Consider the following 20484-nt stretch of genomic DNA (forward strand, 5'->3'; position numbering starts at 1 on the left):
TATGGAACCACCTGCATCCATTAAAGATGCAGTGTCCCCGGTAAAAGGGATGTTAGTACATATGGAATAGTACTAGTATGTAAAACTAAACACCCTCTCAATAGAACGAGTAACAGTAAACGGAGAAGAAAACATGAAATCAATAAGAGACACAAATAGTATCAAGGTGTCAAGTTAGGGAAAGGTAAGATCCAAGTAAGTTTCAGTATTTTAAGTTGGGAGATCTTTAGCACCGATACACCACTGTGTTTTTAGCACGGAGTCCGATCTCAGCCCGACCGACTAAGTTGTCTCACACCAAGAGATCCACTCAGAATACCACCATGTGCACGGTATGGCGTCCGATCTCAGCCCGATCGGCTAAGCCGTCTCACCACAATGCCATGTGGGTCGACATCACATCACATCTCGTTAACAATAATCTCATCCCATTCAAGGGGAAACATATCAACACATCATTCTCATGCCATATAAGGGGAAATAATATCATCACATTAACACGAGGATTTACCCCTCAATCACTCCTACACTGGCACGTGTAGTTTCAGGGTTAGGTTATTTTGACCTACCTTTCCTCGGTAACTAAAAGATACTCCCAAAGCATTTATTTTTAAAAGGATTCAGTACTCATTTCAATATCTTATTCTTGCCTCTTTGCTTCATTGGCACTAATGGCCCCAAATGTAATGTCATTGTTGGCACGTTGGCCGTATTTTATATTCTATATTTACTGTTTCACTCCCAAACATCATCATAGATCATCAACTACAAATATTTCTACTCAAGACTTTAAATACACATTTGAGCAACTAACCAAATTAAGGGTCTTAGGCACATGTGATTTCTTACACAATTCGACAAGCTAGTTCATTAGAATCACGTTTTCAAATCATAACATATTAACACACAACCCATGCTTAATCACCGTCTCAAATAGTGACTCAACATAACAAGAACATTTGGAATACAAATTGAACGCATATATCTTTTGACACAAGACTTATTCGGAATAATCAATTTATAATGAGCAACACGGGACTTACAAGGCCATTGTGGGGTTCAATTCTAAAAGAGGAGTTTAGCCAACATACCTCACTTTGAGCTTTCCTTAATTCACTACACAGTTCCGGAAATCCTAGCAACTTTGATATTTATAGAGATATAGCAAAATTGAACACAAATTAGAAAAGAGTTCATGGTTCCAGCTCAAATGAGCATTTTATCAAACACTAGGTGGGTATTATGATTTCATGGTCCTCCTATGATGGATTCCTTCATTCCACTACCCAAAGTCGATCCAATTTAGCTCAACATTCTTCCCCCAACCCTCGATAGTACATGTATGCATAATGGACAACTCTCACACCCATGAAGACCTTGTGAGCTTTCTTGTTGAATTTCAAGGCTTGAGCAAGATTTTGGATGAACAATTAGCTTAGGGATTTCACTTCTCACTCTAGGGCACTTCCTCTCTATAAAAATATCAGATATTTCCTTCAAAAATGGCCCCTTACATCTAATTATTGAGATAGGGTCGGGTTATAAAAATTTAAAAAAGAAGCCCTGATGCAGATCTGCGGTCGCATATGCGACCACATAATGCTTCTGCGGTCCGAAAAATGGATCGCATAATGGCCCTCCAGAATTGGGCACTTCTGCCTCACTCTACGACTAGTCTGCGGTCTGTAGACTAATTCTGTGGTCACATAATGCGCCACAGAACTTCCCTCCAGAAAATTTCATGTTGGATCTGCGATGGATTGTGTGACCCGCGAAATGATTATGCGGCTGCATAATGGTCCAAAAATTTGCTCAAGTTTCTTCCTCAGTCTGCTGTGACAGATCTGCGGACCGCAGATCAGTTTTGTGATCGTAGAATAGATCGCAGAAACGCCCTGCACTTCCAAATTTTTTCTTCAGCTCCCCAACACATTGTTCAACCCAAAAAGTCTGAACCGAAGAATCTCTACAATCATCAACACATATGTCTATCTTGGCATCATGAAACCCCGGGGGTTTAGGTGATATTTGTTTATTGGGGCCTTACATCCTCCCTCGCTTAAGATCATTCGTCCTCAAATGAGGGCCAAAATCCGTCATTAGAAACCAATGAGACTCAGTTGCTATTACACACACTATAGTTCCCAAATTTTGACAAACTTTCTAAATTTCCAAAAATTTCGCCAGAGCCTCCCCTATAATTGGGCCTGTCCACCTGCCAAAGAATCCCAAAATCAGTCCTAAAAACATATACACGAACCATCGATGCAACATAACATAAAAACAACGCCAACCGTGGCCTCACGAGCAGTATATTACCAAAAGGGAACACCCTTAACATCAATTGTACAAATGATACATAATTCACAAGGAACAATTTCATAGAATCGATTATATAGCTATTCAAACAAATGAGGGTACTTCTTCTTCATCTCTTCCTCGGCTTCCCAGGTGGCCTCTTCGACTTGTTGGCTTCGCCATAACACTTTCACGGAGACAATTTCTTTGTTCCTCAACTTTCGAACTTGCCTATCAAGAATGGCAACTGGAATTTCCTCATATGTCAATTCTTCATTAACCTCAATAGTCTCAACCGGCACAATAAGCGATGGATCTCCAACCACCTTCTTCAACATGGATACATGAAACATCGGGTGCACTAAAGACATATCAGGACGTAGTTCTAGCCTGTAAGCCAACTGTCCAATCCTCTGAATGATTCTGTATGGCCCGACATACCTCGTACTCAATTTCCCTTTCTTACCAAACTGCATTATACCCTTCATAGGGGAAACCTTCAAGAATACCCAATCATCTTCTTTGAACTCCAAATCCCTATGACGTATATCCGAATAGGACTTCTGACGACTCTGGCCAGTTTCAAACGGTTCCGCAATGATCTTAACCTTCTCTATAGCCTGATGCATGAGGTCTGGTCCTATCAACTCCGTTTCCTTAATCTCGAACCATCCAATGAGAGATCTATATCTCCTACCATATAGAGCCTCGAACGGTGCCATCTGAATGCTAGCATGATAACTATAATTGTAGGCAAATTCTACGAGCGGCAAATGATCCTCCCAGCTACCTTTGAAGTCAAGAAAACAAGCGCGCAACATATCTTTGAGCGCCTGAATAGTCCACTCTGCTTGCCCATCAGTTCGTGGATGGAAAGTTGTACTAAGATTTACCTGTGTACCCAACCCTTGCTGAAATTGCTTCCAAAAGTTAGTTGTGAACTGTGCCCCCCAATCAGAAATGATGGAAACTGGAGTGCCATGCAGCCTGATGATTTACTTGATATACAACCGAGCATACTGTTCTGCTGTGTTGGTAGCCTTAACAGGTAAGAAGTGTGCTGATTTCATGAGTTTATCCACAATCACCCAAATCGAGTCGAACTTGCGAGGAGTGCGAAGTAGTCCTACCACAAAGTCCATATTGATCATCTCCCATTTCCATATTGGAATTTCTATGTTTTGTTCCAACCAACCGGGCCTTTGGTGTTCGGCCTTCACTTGCTGACAATTTGGACACATTGCCACAAAGTCCGCTACTTTATTCTTTATATCATTCCACCAGTAAACTTTCATAAGATCATGGTACATCTTTGTAGAGCCCGGGTGCATGGAATACCTAGAAGTGTGAGCCTCGGTCATGATTCTTTCTCGGAGACCATCCACATTTGGAACACATAGTCACCCTTGGTACCTTAGTGTACCATCATCCATGCATAGAGAAAAGGTCATGATCTTATGTTTATGTCAAGCCCCGACTTCGGGGATCGCGAACGGTGCTCAACCGAGTAAACCAGTCGAGCAAGCCTAATTTACATCAACCTCTCATCATTTTTCATGCATGATTTACCATAACATCATTAGATCCTGACTTTTAAATTGAACACATTTGGCTCAATGGTCTAAAATTCTCCTCATGATGGTTACATAGCTTTATAAATAACTGTAAATATTGTGAACATAAAGACATGACAAAACTCAAAACTTTAAGTACAAGATCCAAAGTGTACATTGAGCTTCTATGACAAAAGATACATATGTACATAAAACGAACTAGACTCAAACACCCACTAGAACTGTAACGGGTTCACCATAAACTGAGTAGTGAAGCAGATCCCTATCAAAGACCCATATCATCCAATAAAAGTATACCTGCATCCATTAAAAGATGCAGCGCCCCCAACAAAAGGGACGTGAGTACATGTGGAATAGTACTCGTATGTAAAGCAGATAGAACAACATATGAAAATATGGTAACTCAAATAAAAGGCAAATAAAGTACATCAAGAAACTACGAAACGTCCCATAGAATCACATTTCAAGTCTTATTAAACTTACACCATTTAGAACTTCTTTTGGGATCAATTGAGCCATATGAATTATGTGTGGGATACAAAATATAATGTAAATGTAACAACATGTACAAACAAGGGCAATGAAAGTGGCACATATTGTCTGTGTTAACAATACGTCTCACTAGACCGTCCATATCCCTCTCTTATTTTACACTTATACATTTCATAGACCGTCCTTAGTTTTCACATATCATGTTATACACCTACGCGTCTCATAGACCGTCCATAGTGTTCACATATCATATTATACACCTATACATTTCATACACAATACACCTATGCGTTTCATAGACCGTCCATAAGATTCCATACACAATACACCTATGCATTTCATGGACCGTCCATAGGATTCCATACACAATACACCTATGTGTTTCATAGACCGTCCATAGGATTCCATACACAATACACCTATGTGTTTCATAGACCGTCCATAGGATTCTGTACACAATACACCTATGCGTTTCATAGACCTTCCATAGGATCACATATACGATACACCTATGAATTTCATAGACCGTCCATAGGATAACATATACAATACATCTATGAGTTTCATAGCCCGTCCATAGGATTCATAACACATCATTATGCACATAACCATATATAAACTCAAAGCAACATGATTAACACTACTTTTAAGGTCGTAAGTTCCTGGATCATTGGAACGCTTCATGTTCATGCACATCATGGAGAAACATAGCTCATTACATTAGCACATATATGGTGAATCAATAAGTCAAATTTCAATGGCACATGGCCCAAATTCGTTTTCATAAGATTTATCATCATTTAGCATAGGACATCTCTCTTTCACCTAATAATATACCGTCCTGTCAACTTAAGGCCATTAGCTAATCTCATGATTCTTGGGGACTTAACATCGAAGTCATTTGCATTATTATTTTAGAATCATACATACTATGATTGAAACCATTGCGACATACAACGCCTCATAATTCTCATCTTGGCAAGCGGCCACATTTCATGTTCATACTATCACTTACTTGTACTTGCCATGGTTGATCATAGAACATTAAGTGCATTTAAAACATTTAGGAACACCATAGCGTTTACTCATGAGAACGTATGAGCTTATAACACATTGGAAACAAAAGAACAAATACGTTCATCTCATAACCTTTCGCACCATATATCACTTTATTCTTACTTTCAACCACTTACAACATCATTAATTCATCGGCTCTCTTGGCCATACATATGATTCTTCCTTTGTGACACAATGGCCGTATTTCATATTTCACACTTTCATATCTTTCCTTTCATGGATTGTTATCATAAATATCAACACATAGAATATTCCGGAAATCACAACTTTAGGTTCATTAGTAATGAAGGATTTAAACACAATAGATTTCTTTCCAAGAAGTGGAGTAAAATGATTGGCAATCGAAGTGCAAGTTAAAATCATAAACGAGTAACACACTATTTATTCTTGAAATACTTTTCCCCAAAAGGGCAATACACAATTTCAACTCATGATTATGTAAGAGCTTAAACCACATTGGAAATACTTACAAAGCATAGCATTAGTTCCTTTGGGCATGACTTGAGCATATAAGCTTTTAGGCAAATCTATTTTCCAAGTCAATTTGGAAGAGTTGAATCAAGGCTCATTTCATAATATTTCACACATCAATTCATTTCATTGGAACTATTGGCCACAAGTATAACTTTCATTCTTGGCACGGTGGCCACACATTATATCCCCGACTCACTCCTTTTACTTTCAAGCATCTTTATATATTATCAACAACAAAGCATCTCTAATCATGACTTTCATTACACACATGAGTAATCAAGAGTCTTAAGCACATCGAGATTTCTTAAACAATTTGGCATAATAGCCTTCATTCTAAACACGACTTGAAGTCATAACATCTTAACACACATCCTATACTTGAACACATTCTCGTATGATATCATAATATGACAAGAGCGTTCGGAACACATTTTGAACATATACCTTTCGACACAAAGCTTATTCGGAATAGTCAATTTATAATGAATAACTCGGGACATAAAAGAACATCATAGGTTTCAATTCTAGGAGTGAAGTTTAGCCAACATACCTCGCTTTGAGATTTTCTTAAATTACTACAATGTTCCCGAAATCTTAGCAACTTCGATCTATTTAGAAACATAACAAAATTGACCACAGATTAGGAAGATATTCATGGTTTCAGCTCGTTTGAGCATTTTATCAAACACTAGATGTGCAAATTTTATTACAAGGTTCTTCCACAAGATTTCCTTCACTCCACAACCCAATCGTTACCCATTTTAGCTCAACAATCTTCCCCCAACCTTATTGGTACATGCATGTATAAATAATACTCTCACACCCAAGAATCATACTCCCAATCAACCATCTTCTACCCAAATTCGAAATTGAAAACTAGTGTATGGAACCTTACCTCTTAGATGAAGAATTAGCTTAGGGATTTCTCCTCTCACTCTAGGGCACTTCCTCTCTCTAAAAATATCAGATATTCCCTTCAAAAATGGAACCTATTTATCGAGATAGGGTCGAGTTATAAAGATAGGAGAATGGATCCTATGAAATATAGACCGGGCTAAAGACCAGGCTAGGCACGCTCTGTAGCGAGCTACAGACCAGTCTTCTCGAGCTCTATAGCGAGCCATAGACCAGGCTTTGCGAGAGATGTAGCACGGTCTAGCGCGCTACAGACCAGGCTTCGCGAGGGATATAACACGGTCTATCTCGCTACAGACCAGGCTTCACAAGGGATATAGCATGGTTTGGTGCGCTAGGATCTGGGCGATGCGAGGTTGAAATGATTCAACTCCCCAACGCATTGTTCAACCCAAAAAGTCCGAAAATACAATACATTAGCCTATATAGGCACCACGAAACCTTAAATTACTTGTCAAAAATTTATGGGGCCTTACATCCTCCCCTACTTAGGATCATTCATCCTGGAATGAGGATTAGGGCAAGCCACAAAACACCCAATATGACTTAGCTCTTTATTCACATTCCCGTGTCTCATATTTGACTAACTCCCCGAATATTCTAAAAATTTTGACAGAGTTTCCCTTGTAATTGGGCATATCCATCTGTTACAGAATCTCATAAATCAATCCTAAACAACATATAGATAGCACCACATTGCACCATATACATGAAAATAACTACAACCATGAATCTCGAGGCCAACTCTATGACCTTGCTTACCTTGGTCGTATCCTTGACGTTTCCTTCGTCCATTACAAGGACAATTGGGCACCTCACACATTATGCATACTATGTGCATCATTCCTTTAATCCTTAGGCCTTTCTCATTTCATAGCACGATGTGCAAACATTCCTTAATATTAATAAGGGAACTCCGAGACTAACTCGAAACCTTAACGCATGATCGATGAGAGAAAAAGAGAAACATTTACTAAATGTCGTTGTAGCCTCCCTATTATAAGTGTGGCCGGCAACACACCAATAAGAAGGACTATACTAACATAGCTCCATGACACCTTAGGACTCTTAAACTGTGCTCTGATACCAAGTTTGTCACGCCCCGATCTCGTGGAGCTCGACCAGCGCTCAACCGAGTAAACCCAGTCGAGCAAGCCTAATTTCATCAACCTCTCATCATTTCTCATGCATGATTTACCATAACATAATTAGATCCTGACTTTCAAATTGAATACATTTGGCTCAATGGCCTAAAATTCTCCTCATGATGGTTACATAGCTTTATAAATAACTATAAATATTGTGAACATAAATACATGACAAAACTCAAAACTTTAAGTACATGACCCACAATGTACATGGAGCTTCTATGACAATAGATACGTAAGTACATAAAACGAACTAGACTCAAACACCCACTAGAACTGTAGCGGGCTCACCATAAGCTGAGTAGTGAAGCATATCCCCATCAAAGACCCATATCATCCAATAGAAGTATACCTGCATCCATTAAAAGATGCAGCGCCCCCGGCAAAAGGGACGTGAGTACATGTGGAATAGTACTCGTATGTAAAGCAGACAGAACAACATATGAAAATATGGTAACTAAAATAAGAGGCAAATAAAGTACATCAAGAAACTATGAAACGTCCTATAGAATCACATTTCAAGTCTTATTATACTTACACCTTTCTGAACTTCTTTTGGGATCAATTGAGCCATATGAATTACGTGTGGGATACAAAATATAATGTAAATTTAACAACATGTACAAACACGGGCAATGAAAGTGGCACATATTGTCTGTGTTAACAATGCGTCTCATTAGACAGTCCATATCCCTCTCTTATTTTACACATATACATTTCATAGACCGTCCTTAGTGTTCACATATCATATTATACACCTACGCGTCTAATAGACCATCTATAGTGTTCACATATCATATTATACACCTATACATTTCATACACAATACACCTATGTATTTCATAGACCGTCCATAGGATTCCATACACAATACACCTATGTGTTTCATAGACCGTCCATAGGATTCCATACACAATACACCTATGCGTTTCATAGACCTTCCATAGGATACCATACACAATACACCTATGCGTTTCATAGACCGTCTATAGGGTTGCATACACAATACACCTATGTGTTTCATAGACCGTCCATAGGATCACATATACAATACACCTATGCATTTCATAGACCGTCCATAGTCACATATACATTACACCTATGCATTTCATAGCCCGTCCATAGGATTCATAATACATCATTATGCACATAACCATATATAAACTCAAAGCGACATGATTAACACTACTTTTAAGGTCGTAAGTTCCCGGATCATTGGAAAGCTTCATGTTCATGCTCATCATGGAGAAACATAGGTCATTACATTAGCACATGTATGGTGAATCAATAAGTCAAATTTCAATGGCACAAGGCCTACATTCATTTTCATAACATTTATCATCATTTAGCATAGGACATCTCTCTTTCACCTCATAATATACCCTCATGTCAACTTAAGGTCATTAGCTAAGCTCATGATTCTTGGGGACTTAACATCAAAGTCATTTGCATTTCTTATTTTAGAAGCACACATACTATGATTGAAACCTTTGGGACATACAACGCCTCATAATTCTCATCTTGGCAAGCGTTCATACTATCATTTGTACTTGCCATGGGTGATCATAGAACATTAAGAGCATTTAAAATATTTAGGAACACCATAGCCTTTACTCATGAGAACATAAGAGCTTGTAACACATTGGAAACAAAAGTACAAATACGTTCATCTCATAACGTTTCGTACCATATATCACTTCATTCGTACTTTCAACCACTTACAACATCATTAATTCATCAGCTCTCTTGGCCATACATATGATTTTTCATTCGTGGCACAATGGCCGTATTTCATATTCCACACTTTCATATCTTTCCTTTCATTGATCGTCATCATAAATATCAACATATAGAATGTTCCGGAAATAACAACTTTAGGTTCATTAGTAATTAAGGTTTTAAACACAATAGATTTCTTTCCAAGAAGTGGAGTAAAATGATTGGCAATCGAAGTGCAAGTTAAAATCATAAACGAGTAACACACCATTTATTCTTGAAATACTTTTCTCCAAAAGGGCAATACACAATTTCAACTAATGATTATATAAGAGCTCAAACCACATTGAAAATACTTACAAAGCATAACATTAGTTAAAACAACGACCTTTGGGCATGACTTGAGCACATAAGCTTTTAGGCAAATCTATTTTCGAAGTCAATTAAGAATAGTTGAAACAAGGCTCATTTCATAATCTTTCACACAGCAATTCATCTCATTGGCACTATTTGCCACAAGTATAACTTTCATTCTTGGCACGGTGGCCACACTTTATATCCCCAGCTCACTTCTTTCACTTTCAAGAATCTTTATAGATTATCAACAACAAAGCATGTCTAATCACGACTTTTATTATACATATGAGTAATTAAGAGTCTTAAGCACATCAAAATTTCTTACACAATTTGGTATAATAGCCTTCATTCGAAACACGACTTGAAGTCATAACATCTTAACACACATCCCATACTTGAACACATTCTCGTATGATATCATAATATGAAAAGAGTGTTTGGAACACGTTTTGAACATATACCTTTCGACACAAAGCTTATTCGGAAAAGTTAATTTATAATGAATAACTCGGGACATACAAGAACATCATAGGTTTCAATTCTAGGAGTGAAGTTTAGCCAACATACCTCGCTTTGAGATTTCCTTAAATTACTACAATGTTCCCGAAATCCTAGCAACTTCGATCTATTTAGAAACATAACAAAATTGACCACAGATTAGGAAGATATTCATGGTTTCAGCTCGTTTGAGCATTTTATCAAACACTAGATGTGCAAATTTTATTACAAGGTTCTTCCACAAGATTTCCTTCACTCCACAACCCAATCGTTACTTATTGGTAAATGCATGTATAAATAATACTCTCACGCCCAATAATCATACTTCCAATCAACCATCTTCTACCCAAATTCAAAATTGAAAACTAGAGTATGGAGCCTTACCACTTAGATGAAGACCTTGTGAGCTTTCTTGTTAAATTTCAAGGCTTGAGCAAGATTTTGATGAACAATTAGCTTAGGGATTTCTCATCTCACTCTAGGCCACTTCCTCTCTCTAAAAATATCAGATATTCCCTTCATAAATGGTCCCTTGCATCTATTTATCAAGATGGGGTTGGGTTATATAGATAGAAGAATGGATCCTCTGAAATTCGGACCGGGCTACAGACAAAGCTAGGTACATTCTGTAGTGAGCTACAGAGCAGGCTTCGCGAGGGATATAGCACGGTTTGGCATGCTAGGAGCTGGGCGACGCGAGGTCGAAATGATTCAACTCCGCAACGCATTGTTCAACCAAAACAGTCCGAAAATACAATACATTAGCCTGCATAGGCACCACAGAACCTTAAATTACTTGTCGGAAATTTATAGGGCCTTATAGTTTATGAATCCCCTCGTTCAATTGTACCAACAATGGGTCGTTGTATTTCTTTTCCTTGACTTCCACCCAAAAAGTCCGAACTGCGGACAGTGTGTAAGTGCGAGATTCGGGTCTTGTAAGGAATTCCAGATGTTGGAAATTGGGTTATAAGGCTTTCAGACTAAGGTTAAAGTAATGATCTTCAGTTATGTTGTGTTGTCAGGCTTACACGAATTGGGGTGACGTGGGATCACCCCCGGATATGTGCATGATAAGGTTACACAGTGATTTGATGGCTCTGGAATGACTCTGGGCACGTCTGAGGACGAACGTATGTTTAAGTGGGGGAGAATGTAACAATCCGACCAGCCATTTTGAGCATTTGTACTTCGCTCGGTAGTTTGATGGCATGAGTAGCTCCGTATGATGTATTATGACCTGTGTATATTGTCGGTTTTGGTTTTTAGGTGTTTTGGAATTAGTTTGGAAGAATAAATTTCATGTTTGAAGCTTTAAGTTAGAAGAGTTGACCAAATTTGACTTTTTAGTAATTGATCTCGGATCGAGTTTTGATGATTCCGTTAGGTCTGGAATGTGATTTGGGACTCGGGCATATGCCCGGAATTTCATTTGGATATTTCTAGAAGGTTTCGACACTAATTGGCGAAAGTTGAAAATTTAAAGGTTTGAAATGCTCATAAGTTTGACCGGGAGTTGACTTTGACGATTCGATTTCGGACTGCAATTTTGGGAATTGGAATAGCTTCGTTATGTCATTTGGGACTTGTGTGCAAAATTTGAGTTCATTCCGGGTTGATTTGATATGGTTCGGCAGGAGTTTTGTATGTTGAAAATTTAAAAGTTCATTAAGTTTGATTTGAGGTGCAATTCATCGTTTCGGTGTTATTATGCATGATTTGAGGCCTTGAGTAGGTCCGTGCTATGTTACTAAACTTGTTGGTATATTCGTACAGGGTCCCGAGCAGCTCGGGTTAGTTTCGGACGGGATTCAGATCATTTGGAACTATTTAGTTAAGGCTGGTTTGGCAGGAAATTCTTGTGTGACTGCACCTACGGAGCTATGGGCGCAGGTGCGGAGCCGTAAAAGCAGCAGAGTAATCATAGAAGCGGAAGGTACAATTGGGAGCAGGAGTCCACAAATGCGGAAGTTTCTTCGCATATGCGAATGGCGCATATGCGGTGGTTTTGGCGCAGAAGCGGGAAAGGGCATAGAAACGAATAGGAGCTCACACCTGCGATATCGCAGAAGTGGAGAATTGTTCCGCAGGTGCAAGGGGTCACCTATTAAGTGAAGTCCGCAGAAGCGGAACTTGTGTCGTAGAACCGACGCCGCAGAAGCGGCTATTGTTTCGCAAATGCAAAATTGCCTGGGCAGAAGCTATAAAATCGAGGGTTGACCATTTTTATCATATATAGAGCCATAGACCTCGGATTTGGGAAATTTTTAAGGCGATTTTCACCACATGGATTGGGGTAAGTGTTCTCTACTTGGTTTTAATTATATTTCATGAATCTATCTTCATTTTTGGCAATTGGTTGATGATTTCAAAAGACAAATTGGGAGTTTTTGTCTAAAATTTCCTAAAGTGAATTTTTGAGTTTTGAACGTCGATTCGGAGTCGGATTTGAGTGAAACTAGTATGGTTGAACTCGTGATTGAAAGGGTTATCACATTTTGTGAGTTTTGTCAGGTTTCAAGGAGCAGGCCTGGGTTTGATATTTTGGTTGACTTTTGGCTTTTGATTAAAGATTCGACCTTTATCGATTAAGTTTGTTTCCTGTAAGGACCCGTAAAAATTTTAACCAAAAAATACTCGGGTTTTCGTGGTGCCAAGATAGATTCCTGCGTTACTATATTAGATTGATGTTTGCCTTACATACTAGTACTATTCGACAGTACTAATGTCCCTATTGCCGGAGGCGCTACATCTTTGAATGGATGTAGGTGGTTCCATCGCAGATAGTGCCGATCGCGGATAGTGGTGCTCTCTTTCTCTCCTCACAGCAGTCTTGGTGAGCCCCATTTCTCCCAGGGGTTATGTAGTCCTTCTTTTTTATAAGTTTTCATATTTTGAGGTATAGCCGGGGCCTTGTTACCGGCATTGTCATGTTTCTCTTTTGTACCTTAGAGGCCCCGTAGACGTTTATGTGGGTCATGTATGTATGTTGGGGTGGTCGTTGGATCGAGTTGTATTTTGGAAACTCAACTATGGCATAATGTATATAAGGAAAAATGAACTAGCAATGTTTATATATTTATATAATTGATCTCTCCCCTATTTTACAAATGGTGATGCGATCCCTTTTTGGATTATGAATGAGTCGGGTAGGAAAGGTTTAATAGGCTTGCTAGACCAGGTTCACTCGGTTGAGCGTCGGTCGCGCTCCCAAGGTTGGGGCGTGACAAACTTGGTATCAGAGCCTAAGGTTTTAAAGTGTCGTAGGATGTCTCGGAGCCATGTCTAGTAGAGCCCTTCTTATCGGTGTGTTGTCGACCACATCTATAATTAGGGGACTATTTGGACATTTAAGAACGAAGCCCTTCATTGTTGTTCTATATCGTGCGATTCGGAACGTGAGGTTGTTTTCCCCTCACTCGTGCATTGTTCTAACTTTCAGTAAATGGCACCTTAGAAGAGAGCAAGAATTGGCCAAGAAGCCAATGCCACCCTAGGAGTAGCTATTGATCCCTTACTTGATAATGCGGGTGAGGATAATCCCCCTACTATCACACTGCCTGATTCGTCTACTCCAGAACAGACTACCCTAGTTCCTACACCCGCGGAGGGTGCCACAATCCCTCCCGTCGATATACATGTTCCACCTCCAGCCCCAGCTCCAAGTCCCGGTATTTCTGATAGGGACCTTAGGGGAGCTATTCAGATACTGACTCAGTTAGTAGTTTCTCAGGCCCAAAGGTCAAATGTTGCACCCACCTTATTTAGCTCGCAAGGGGATTCTTCTGGTTCCAGGGTAAACAGGTTCCTTCAGTTAGACCCTCCAATGTTCACAGGTACTGATCCCGGGGCAGACCCTCAGGATTTCATTGATGAGATGCATAAGACCCTCTGAGTTATGCGTGCTACTGAGACGGAGGGAGTAGAGTTGGCCTCCTATCGTTTGAAAGGGGTGGCATATTCCTGGTTTGAAATGTGGGAGGATTCCCGTGAGGAGTGGAGCCCTCCGACGAGATGGAGTGAGTTCGCGGATGCCTTCATAGACCATTTCTTGCCTGCCGAGACTAAGGTAGCCCGTGTTGTGGAGTTTGAGACCCTTAAAGTGGGTAGTAAGAGTGTGTGGGAATATCACATGGAGTTCGTGCGCCTGTCAAAGTATGATGTTCATATGATGCCGACAATGGAGGCTAGGGTGCGTCGATTTTTGCAGGGCCTTAGCCCTTTGGTTATTAATGAGGCTGCCACATCTGCTCTAAATTCTGACATGAACTATGGAAAGATGGTGGCATTTGCCCAAGCTACAGAGGCTCGAAAATTAAAGCACAGGATGGAACGAAAAGGTAGTAGTAGGGCCCGGTCAGCATGCAACCTTGGGGATTAGTTCGGAGATGGGAGATCAGCTTTTCTGGGAGGATCATCAGGGCCGTCCCAGTCTTATGCTCAGTCTTCAGCTTGTGCCCCGCCATCAGGGCACGGTCAGCAGTAAGGGAGTCACTTTAGACCTGGTCATGGCAGCAAGGGGTCCCACCATCACGGCCGATCGGGAGGGAGGTTCCAGCAGCAACAGAGGGCCCCATGCACTAAGTGTGGGAGGATACATTCGGGAGTCTGCTACCTGGACACAGCTCAGTCATCCAGTCCTACAGCTGCTACATCTTCAACACACCCTCTAGCTCGAGGCTCTTCAGCACCTGCAGGGCGTGGTACAACTAGGGGTGGTGCACAGAGTTCGGGAGGACCTAGTCGATTCTATGCTATGAGTGGTCGACATAGTGTGGAGGCTTTCCCAGATGTCGTCACAAGTATATTGACTGTTCAATCTCATGATGTGTATGCCCTTATTGATCCCGGATCTTCTTTGTCCTATGTTACTCCTTATGTTGCTACGAGCTTCGGGATAGAACCGGAACAGCTTCATGAGCCGTTCTCTGTATCTATCCCAGTTGGCGAGTATATTACGGCCGCACGGGTTTATAGAGATTGTGTTGTCACGGTGCGTGGTCGGGATACCATGGCTGATCTCATTGAGCTGGGGATGATTGATTTTGATGTAATAATGGGAATGGACTGGCTCAATTCATGTTTTGCAAAACTCGACTGCCGGACCAGAATTATGAGGCTTGAGTTTCCTAATGAACCAACTGTTGAGTGGGAGAGGAATAATGTTATGCTAAAATGTAGGTTTATTTCTTACCTTAAGGCCACTAAGATGATCAGGAAGGGTATATTTATCATTTGGTCCGAGTTACGGACACCACTGTTGAGGTGACTACCCTTGAATTTGTACCAATTGTGAATGAATTCCCCGATGTCTTTCCGGATGAGCTCCCTAGAATTCCTTCAGACAGGGAGATTGATTTTGGGATTGATGTGATGCCATCCATGCAGCCTATAACCATTCCACCTTATAGAATGGCACCATCAGAATTAAAAGAGCTAAAGGAACAACTAAGGGATTTGCTAGAGAAAGGTTTCATCCGACCGAGTGTGTCTCCTTGGGGCGCACCGGTTCTCTTTGTCAGAAAGAAAGATGGATCGCTGCGAATGTGTATTGACTACCGGCAGCTGAACAAGGTCACAATCAAAAATAAATACCCATTGCCAAGGATAGATGATTTGTTTGATCAATCGCAAGGTGCTAAGTTCTTCTCCAAAATTGATTTGCGGTCCGGGTACCATCAATTGAAGGTAAGGGAGCAGGATATTTCGAAAACAGCTTTCAGAACCCGGTATGGGCACTTTGAATTTTTGGTAATGTCTTTTGGGCTAACAAATGCCCCAGCAGCTTTCATGGATCTTATGAATCGGGTCTTCAAGCCGTTTCTTGACTCTTTTGTGGTAGTATTCATTGACGACATCATTGTATATTCACGAAGTCGAGAGGATCACGCCGACCACCTTAGGACAGTTCTGCAGACTCTTCACCACCACCACTTGTATGCAAAGTTCTCGAAATGAGAATTTTGGCTTGAATCTGTTACATTCCTAGGTCATGCCGTCTCCGGAGAAGGAATTAAGGTTGATCCTCAAAAGATTGCGACGGTGAAGGATTGGCCTAGACCTACTACTCTAACAGAGATTCACAGATTCTTGGGTTTGGTCGGGTATTATAGGATGTTCGTGGAGGGGTTCTCCACACTTGCCTCACCATTGACTAAATTGACACAGAAGGCGGTTAAGTTCCAGTGGTCCGATGCTTGTGAAATGAGCTTTCAGGAATTGAAATCAAGATTGACTTCGGCGTCGGTATTGTCCCTGCCAGAGGGTACCGAGGGGTTTGTGGTGTATTACGATGCTTCAAGGATCGGTCTTGGGTGTGTATTAATGCAATATGGTAAGGTTATAACATATGCTTTAAGGCAACCTAAGAATCATGAAAAGAATTATCCTACTCATGACTTAGAACTTGTGGCGGTGGTTTTTGCATTAAAATTTTGCGTCATCATTTGTATGGAGTCCATGTAGATGTATTCACGAACCACAAGAGTCTTCAATACATTTTCAAGCAGAAGGAATTGAACTTAAGGCAAAGAAGGTGGCTTGAATTGCTCAAAGATTATGACATCGACATTTTGTATCATCCGAGGAAAGCTAATGTGGTGGCGAATGCTCTTAGTCGGAAATCTATGGGTAGTTTGGCTCACTTGGAGGCATGTCAAAGGCCCTTGGCCCAGGAGGTTCACCAGTTGGCCGGTTTGGGAGTTCGTCTTGCGGACTCTAATGAAAGGGGAGTGATTGTGCGAAATAGGGCGGAATCATTGCTTGTGGCGGAAGTCGAGGAGAAACAATATAATGATCCAGTGTTGGTGCAGCTGAAGGAAGGGATTCATAAACATAAGACTACGGCTTTTTCTCTTGGCATAGATGACGGTACATTACGGTACCAAGGACGACTATGTGTTCCAAGCATAGATGGTCTTCGGGAAAGAATCATGGCAGAAGCTCATACTTCTAGATATTCCATGAACCCAGGCTCTACAAAAATGTATCATGATCTCAAGGAAGTTTACTGGTGGAATGACATGAAGAGGGGTGTGGCGGACTTTGTGGCAAAATGTTCAAACTGTCAACAGGTGAAGGCCGAGAATCAAAAGCCAGGTGGGTTAGCTCAGAGTATAGAAATTCCACTGTGGAAATGGGAAATGATCAATATGGATTTTGTGGTAGGGTTACCGCGCACTCCGCGTATGTTTGACTCAATTTGGGTGATCGTGGATCGACTCACGAAATCAGCTCACTTTTTTCTGGTTAAATCCACTGATACTGCAGAACAGTATGCTCAATTGTATATCAAGGAGATAGTCAGGCTTCATGGCACTCTAGTTTCCATCATTTCCGATCGAGGGGCCCAATTCACAGCTAATATTTGGAAGAAATTTCAGCAAGGTTTGGGTACGCTGGTAAATCTTAGCACAGCTTTCCATCCACAGACTAACGGGCAAGCAGAGCGGACTATTCAGACGCTTGAGGACATGTTGCGTGCGTGTGTGCTTGACTTCAAGCGTAGCTGGGATGATCATTTTTCGCTCATAGAATTTGCTTATAACAACAGTTTCCATGCCAGTATTCAGATGGCGCCGTTTGAGGCCTTGTATGGTAGAAGATGTAGATCGCCGATTGGGTGGTTCGATGTTGGAGAAGTTGAACTAATAGGACCAGACCTTGTGCATCAGGCTATGGAAAAGGTTAAGATTATAAAAGAGCGGTTGAGAACTGCTCAGAGTCGTCAAAAATCCTATTCGCATGTTCGTCGCAGAGACTTAGAGTTTAAGGAAGATGATTGGGTGTTCTTGAAGGTATCTCCCATAAAGGGGATCATGCGGTTTGGAAAGAAAGGGAAATTAAATCCGAGGTATGTCGGGCCGTATAAAATCATTCAAAGGATAGGTCAGGTGGCGTACAAGCTTGAGCTACCACCTGAGATGTCATTAGTGCACCCGGTATTCCATGTGTCCATGTTGAAGAAGGTAGTTAGAGATCCGTCCGCTATTGTGCCGGTTGAGACCATCGAGGTTAGTGAAGAACTGTCATATGAAGAGATTCCAGTTGCTATCCTTGACAAACAGGTCCAAAAGTTGAGGAACAAACAAATTACATCCGTAAAGGTATTATGGCAAAACCAGAAAGTCGAAGAAGCAATTTGGGAAGCCGAGAATGAAATGAAAGAGAAGTACCCTCATTTATTTGAATAGCCATGTAATAGCCCTATAAAGTTACCCCCCCCCCCTAAAGTTTGTATCACTTGTTCGGCTAATATAAAGACACTCCTTTCTAGCTATATGTCCCCCATGAGGCTTCGGTTGGTGTTATTTTGCATTCTGTTGTGTCATTTAATTCTATATATGTTGCTAAGGTGTGCTTCGGGGGCTCTCTGACAGATGGATAGGCCGAAATACAACTATGGCGAAATGTTTAGGAAGTTAGGAAAATTTGGGGCTGATGGTATGTGGCATAACTAAAACTGTGTTAAGTGAACCTTGATCCTCCTTCGAGGACGAATGATCTTAAGTGGGGGAGGATGTAAGGACCCATAAAATTTTTAACCAAAAACAACTCGAGGTTTTGTGGTGCCAAGATAGATTCCTGCGTTACTATAGTAGAAATTGTATTGAACAGTACCCTACGTACTTAGAGGAAAATGTTTAGCAGATGAACGCATTTCTGCGGCCCATTATGCGGCCACATAATGACTTTGCGGACCGCATAATGGCCGCAGAGTGAAGCATTAAGTTTGGCCAATCTGAGGTTAGTTTTGCGGTCGATTATGTGACCTCATAATCACTATGCGGACCGCATATTGGTCACATAATTCCTCTTGGGTTTCTGCAGAGGGAGTTCTGAGGTGCATTATGCGACCACAAAATAAGTATGCAGACCGCATATTGGTCGCATATCTAGGCCGAAAGTTTAGGCCCCTGAGGGCCATTTCTGTGGTCACTTTGCGGACCGCATAACCATTATGCGGTCGCATATGCGACCGCAGACCTGTGTCGGGGCACCCTTTTTCTTAATTTAAAATCCGACCCCTATTCCGTTAAAACACCCCTTTAGTCTATTTTGAAGCTCATTTCTAATATTTCTAGAGTGAGAGAGAGGGTTCTAGAGGGAGGGCCTAATTTTTCATCAAATTGATCTTCAACCATCACTCAAAGCTTTGGAAATATTCAAGTAGAGCACCAAATTCTTCATCCTAAAAGGTAAGGCTTCATCACCCCCAGCTCTTAATTTCAAACATAGCTATAATGGGGTACTAGGATGATACTTCATGGGTATGAGGGTGGTTTATCTTGCATGCATGTGTGATAAAGAGTGTGGGGAAAAAGTGAGCTAGAACTATGAACGTTTTCCTAATTATGGGTTCAACTTGTATTGCTAAAATAGATTGAGGTTGCTAAGGGTTCCGGATAATTGTAGAGTCTAAAGAAGCGCAATTGAGGTATGTATGGCAAACTCTCTTCTTCTTAGAATCGAACTCTTGGTGTCCGAATAATTGGTGTAAGTTCCAACTTGATCATACTAGAATTGTTTGCCTTAGTGTGTTGGATTAAACGATTTATGTTCCCTAATTGTTTTAGATGGTTACCATGTCATCATGCTATTTGAGAACGAAATTATGATTTTCCAAGCTCCTTCCCTTATGTGAGCAATGCCTTATGTGATGGTACTTATCGACATGAATTATGATGTTATTTGAACGAATAAAAAGGGAAAGACTTGAATTGTAAAATATCCCCAAGTGCCAAGAACTATTTAATAAATGAGGTTGTTTGTGCCATGTAACGAAAGATGGGAAAGAAATGTGAATTGAGTGAACAATTGAAAGAGGTTATGTCTCAAGTGAGATGGCTTAGCCGATCGGGCCGAGATCGGACGCCATGCTGTACACATGGTGGCATTTATGTTGGAATTATTGATTTACATGGTCGATATGGATA

General features: G+C 40.7%; 1 protein-coding gene across 1 annotated transcript; it reads left to right on the forward strand.

The window, feature by feature from the left end:
• Positions 1-14447: 14447 nt before the first annotated feature.
• LOC138894010 (uncharacterized) lies at positions 14448-18707 on the forward strand. The gene is made up of 6 exons (XM_070178683.1): positions 14448-14889; positions 15175-15726; positions 16539-16795; positions 17623-17734; positions 17819-18028; positions 18616-18707. The coding sequence occupies exons 1-6, from the start codon at positions 14448-14450 to the stop codon at positions 18705-18707; spliced, it is 1665 nt and encodes a 554-aa protein (XP_070034784.1).
• Positions 18708-20484: the final 1777 nt, after the last annotated feature.

This window comes from Nicotiana tomentosiformis, chromosome 6, assembly GCF_000390325.3.
Source record: "Nicotiana tomentosiformis chromosome 6, ASM39032v3, whole genome shotgun sequence".
Taxonomy (NCBI): domain Eukaryota; kingdom Viridiplantae; phylum Streptophyta; class Magnoliopsida; order Solanales; family Solanaceae; genus Nicotiana; species Nicotiana tomentosiformis.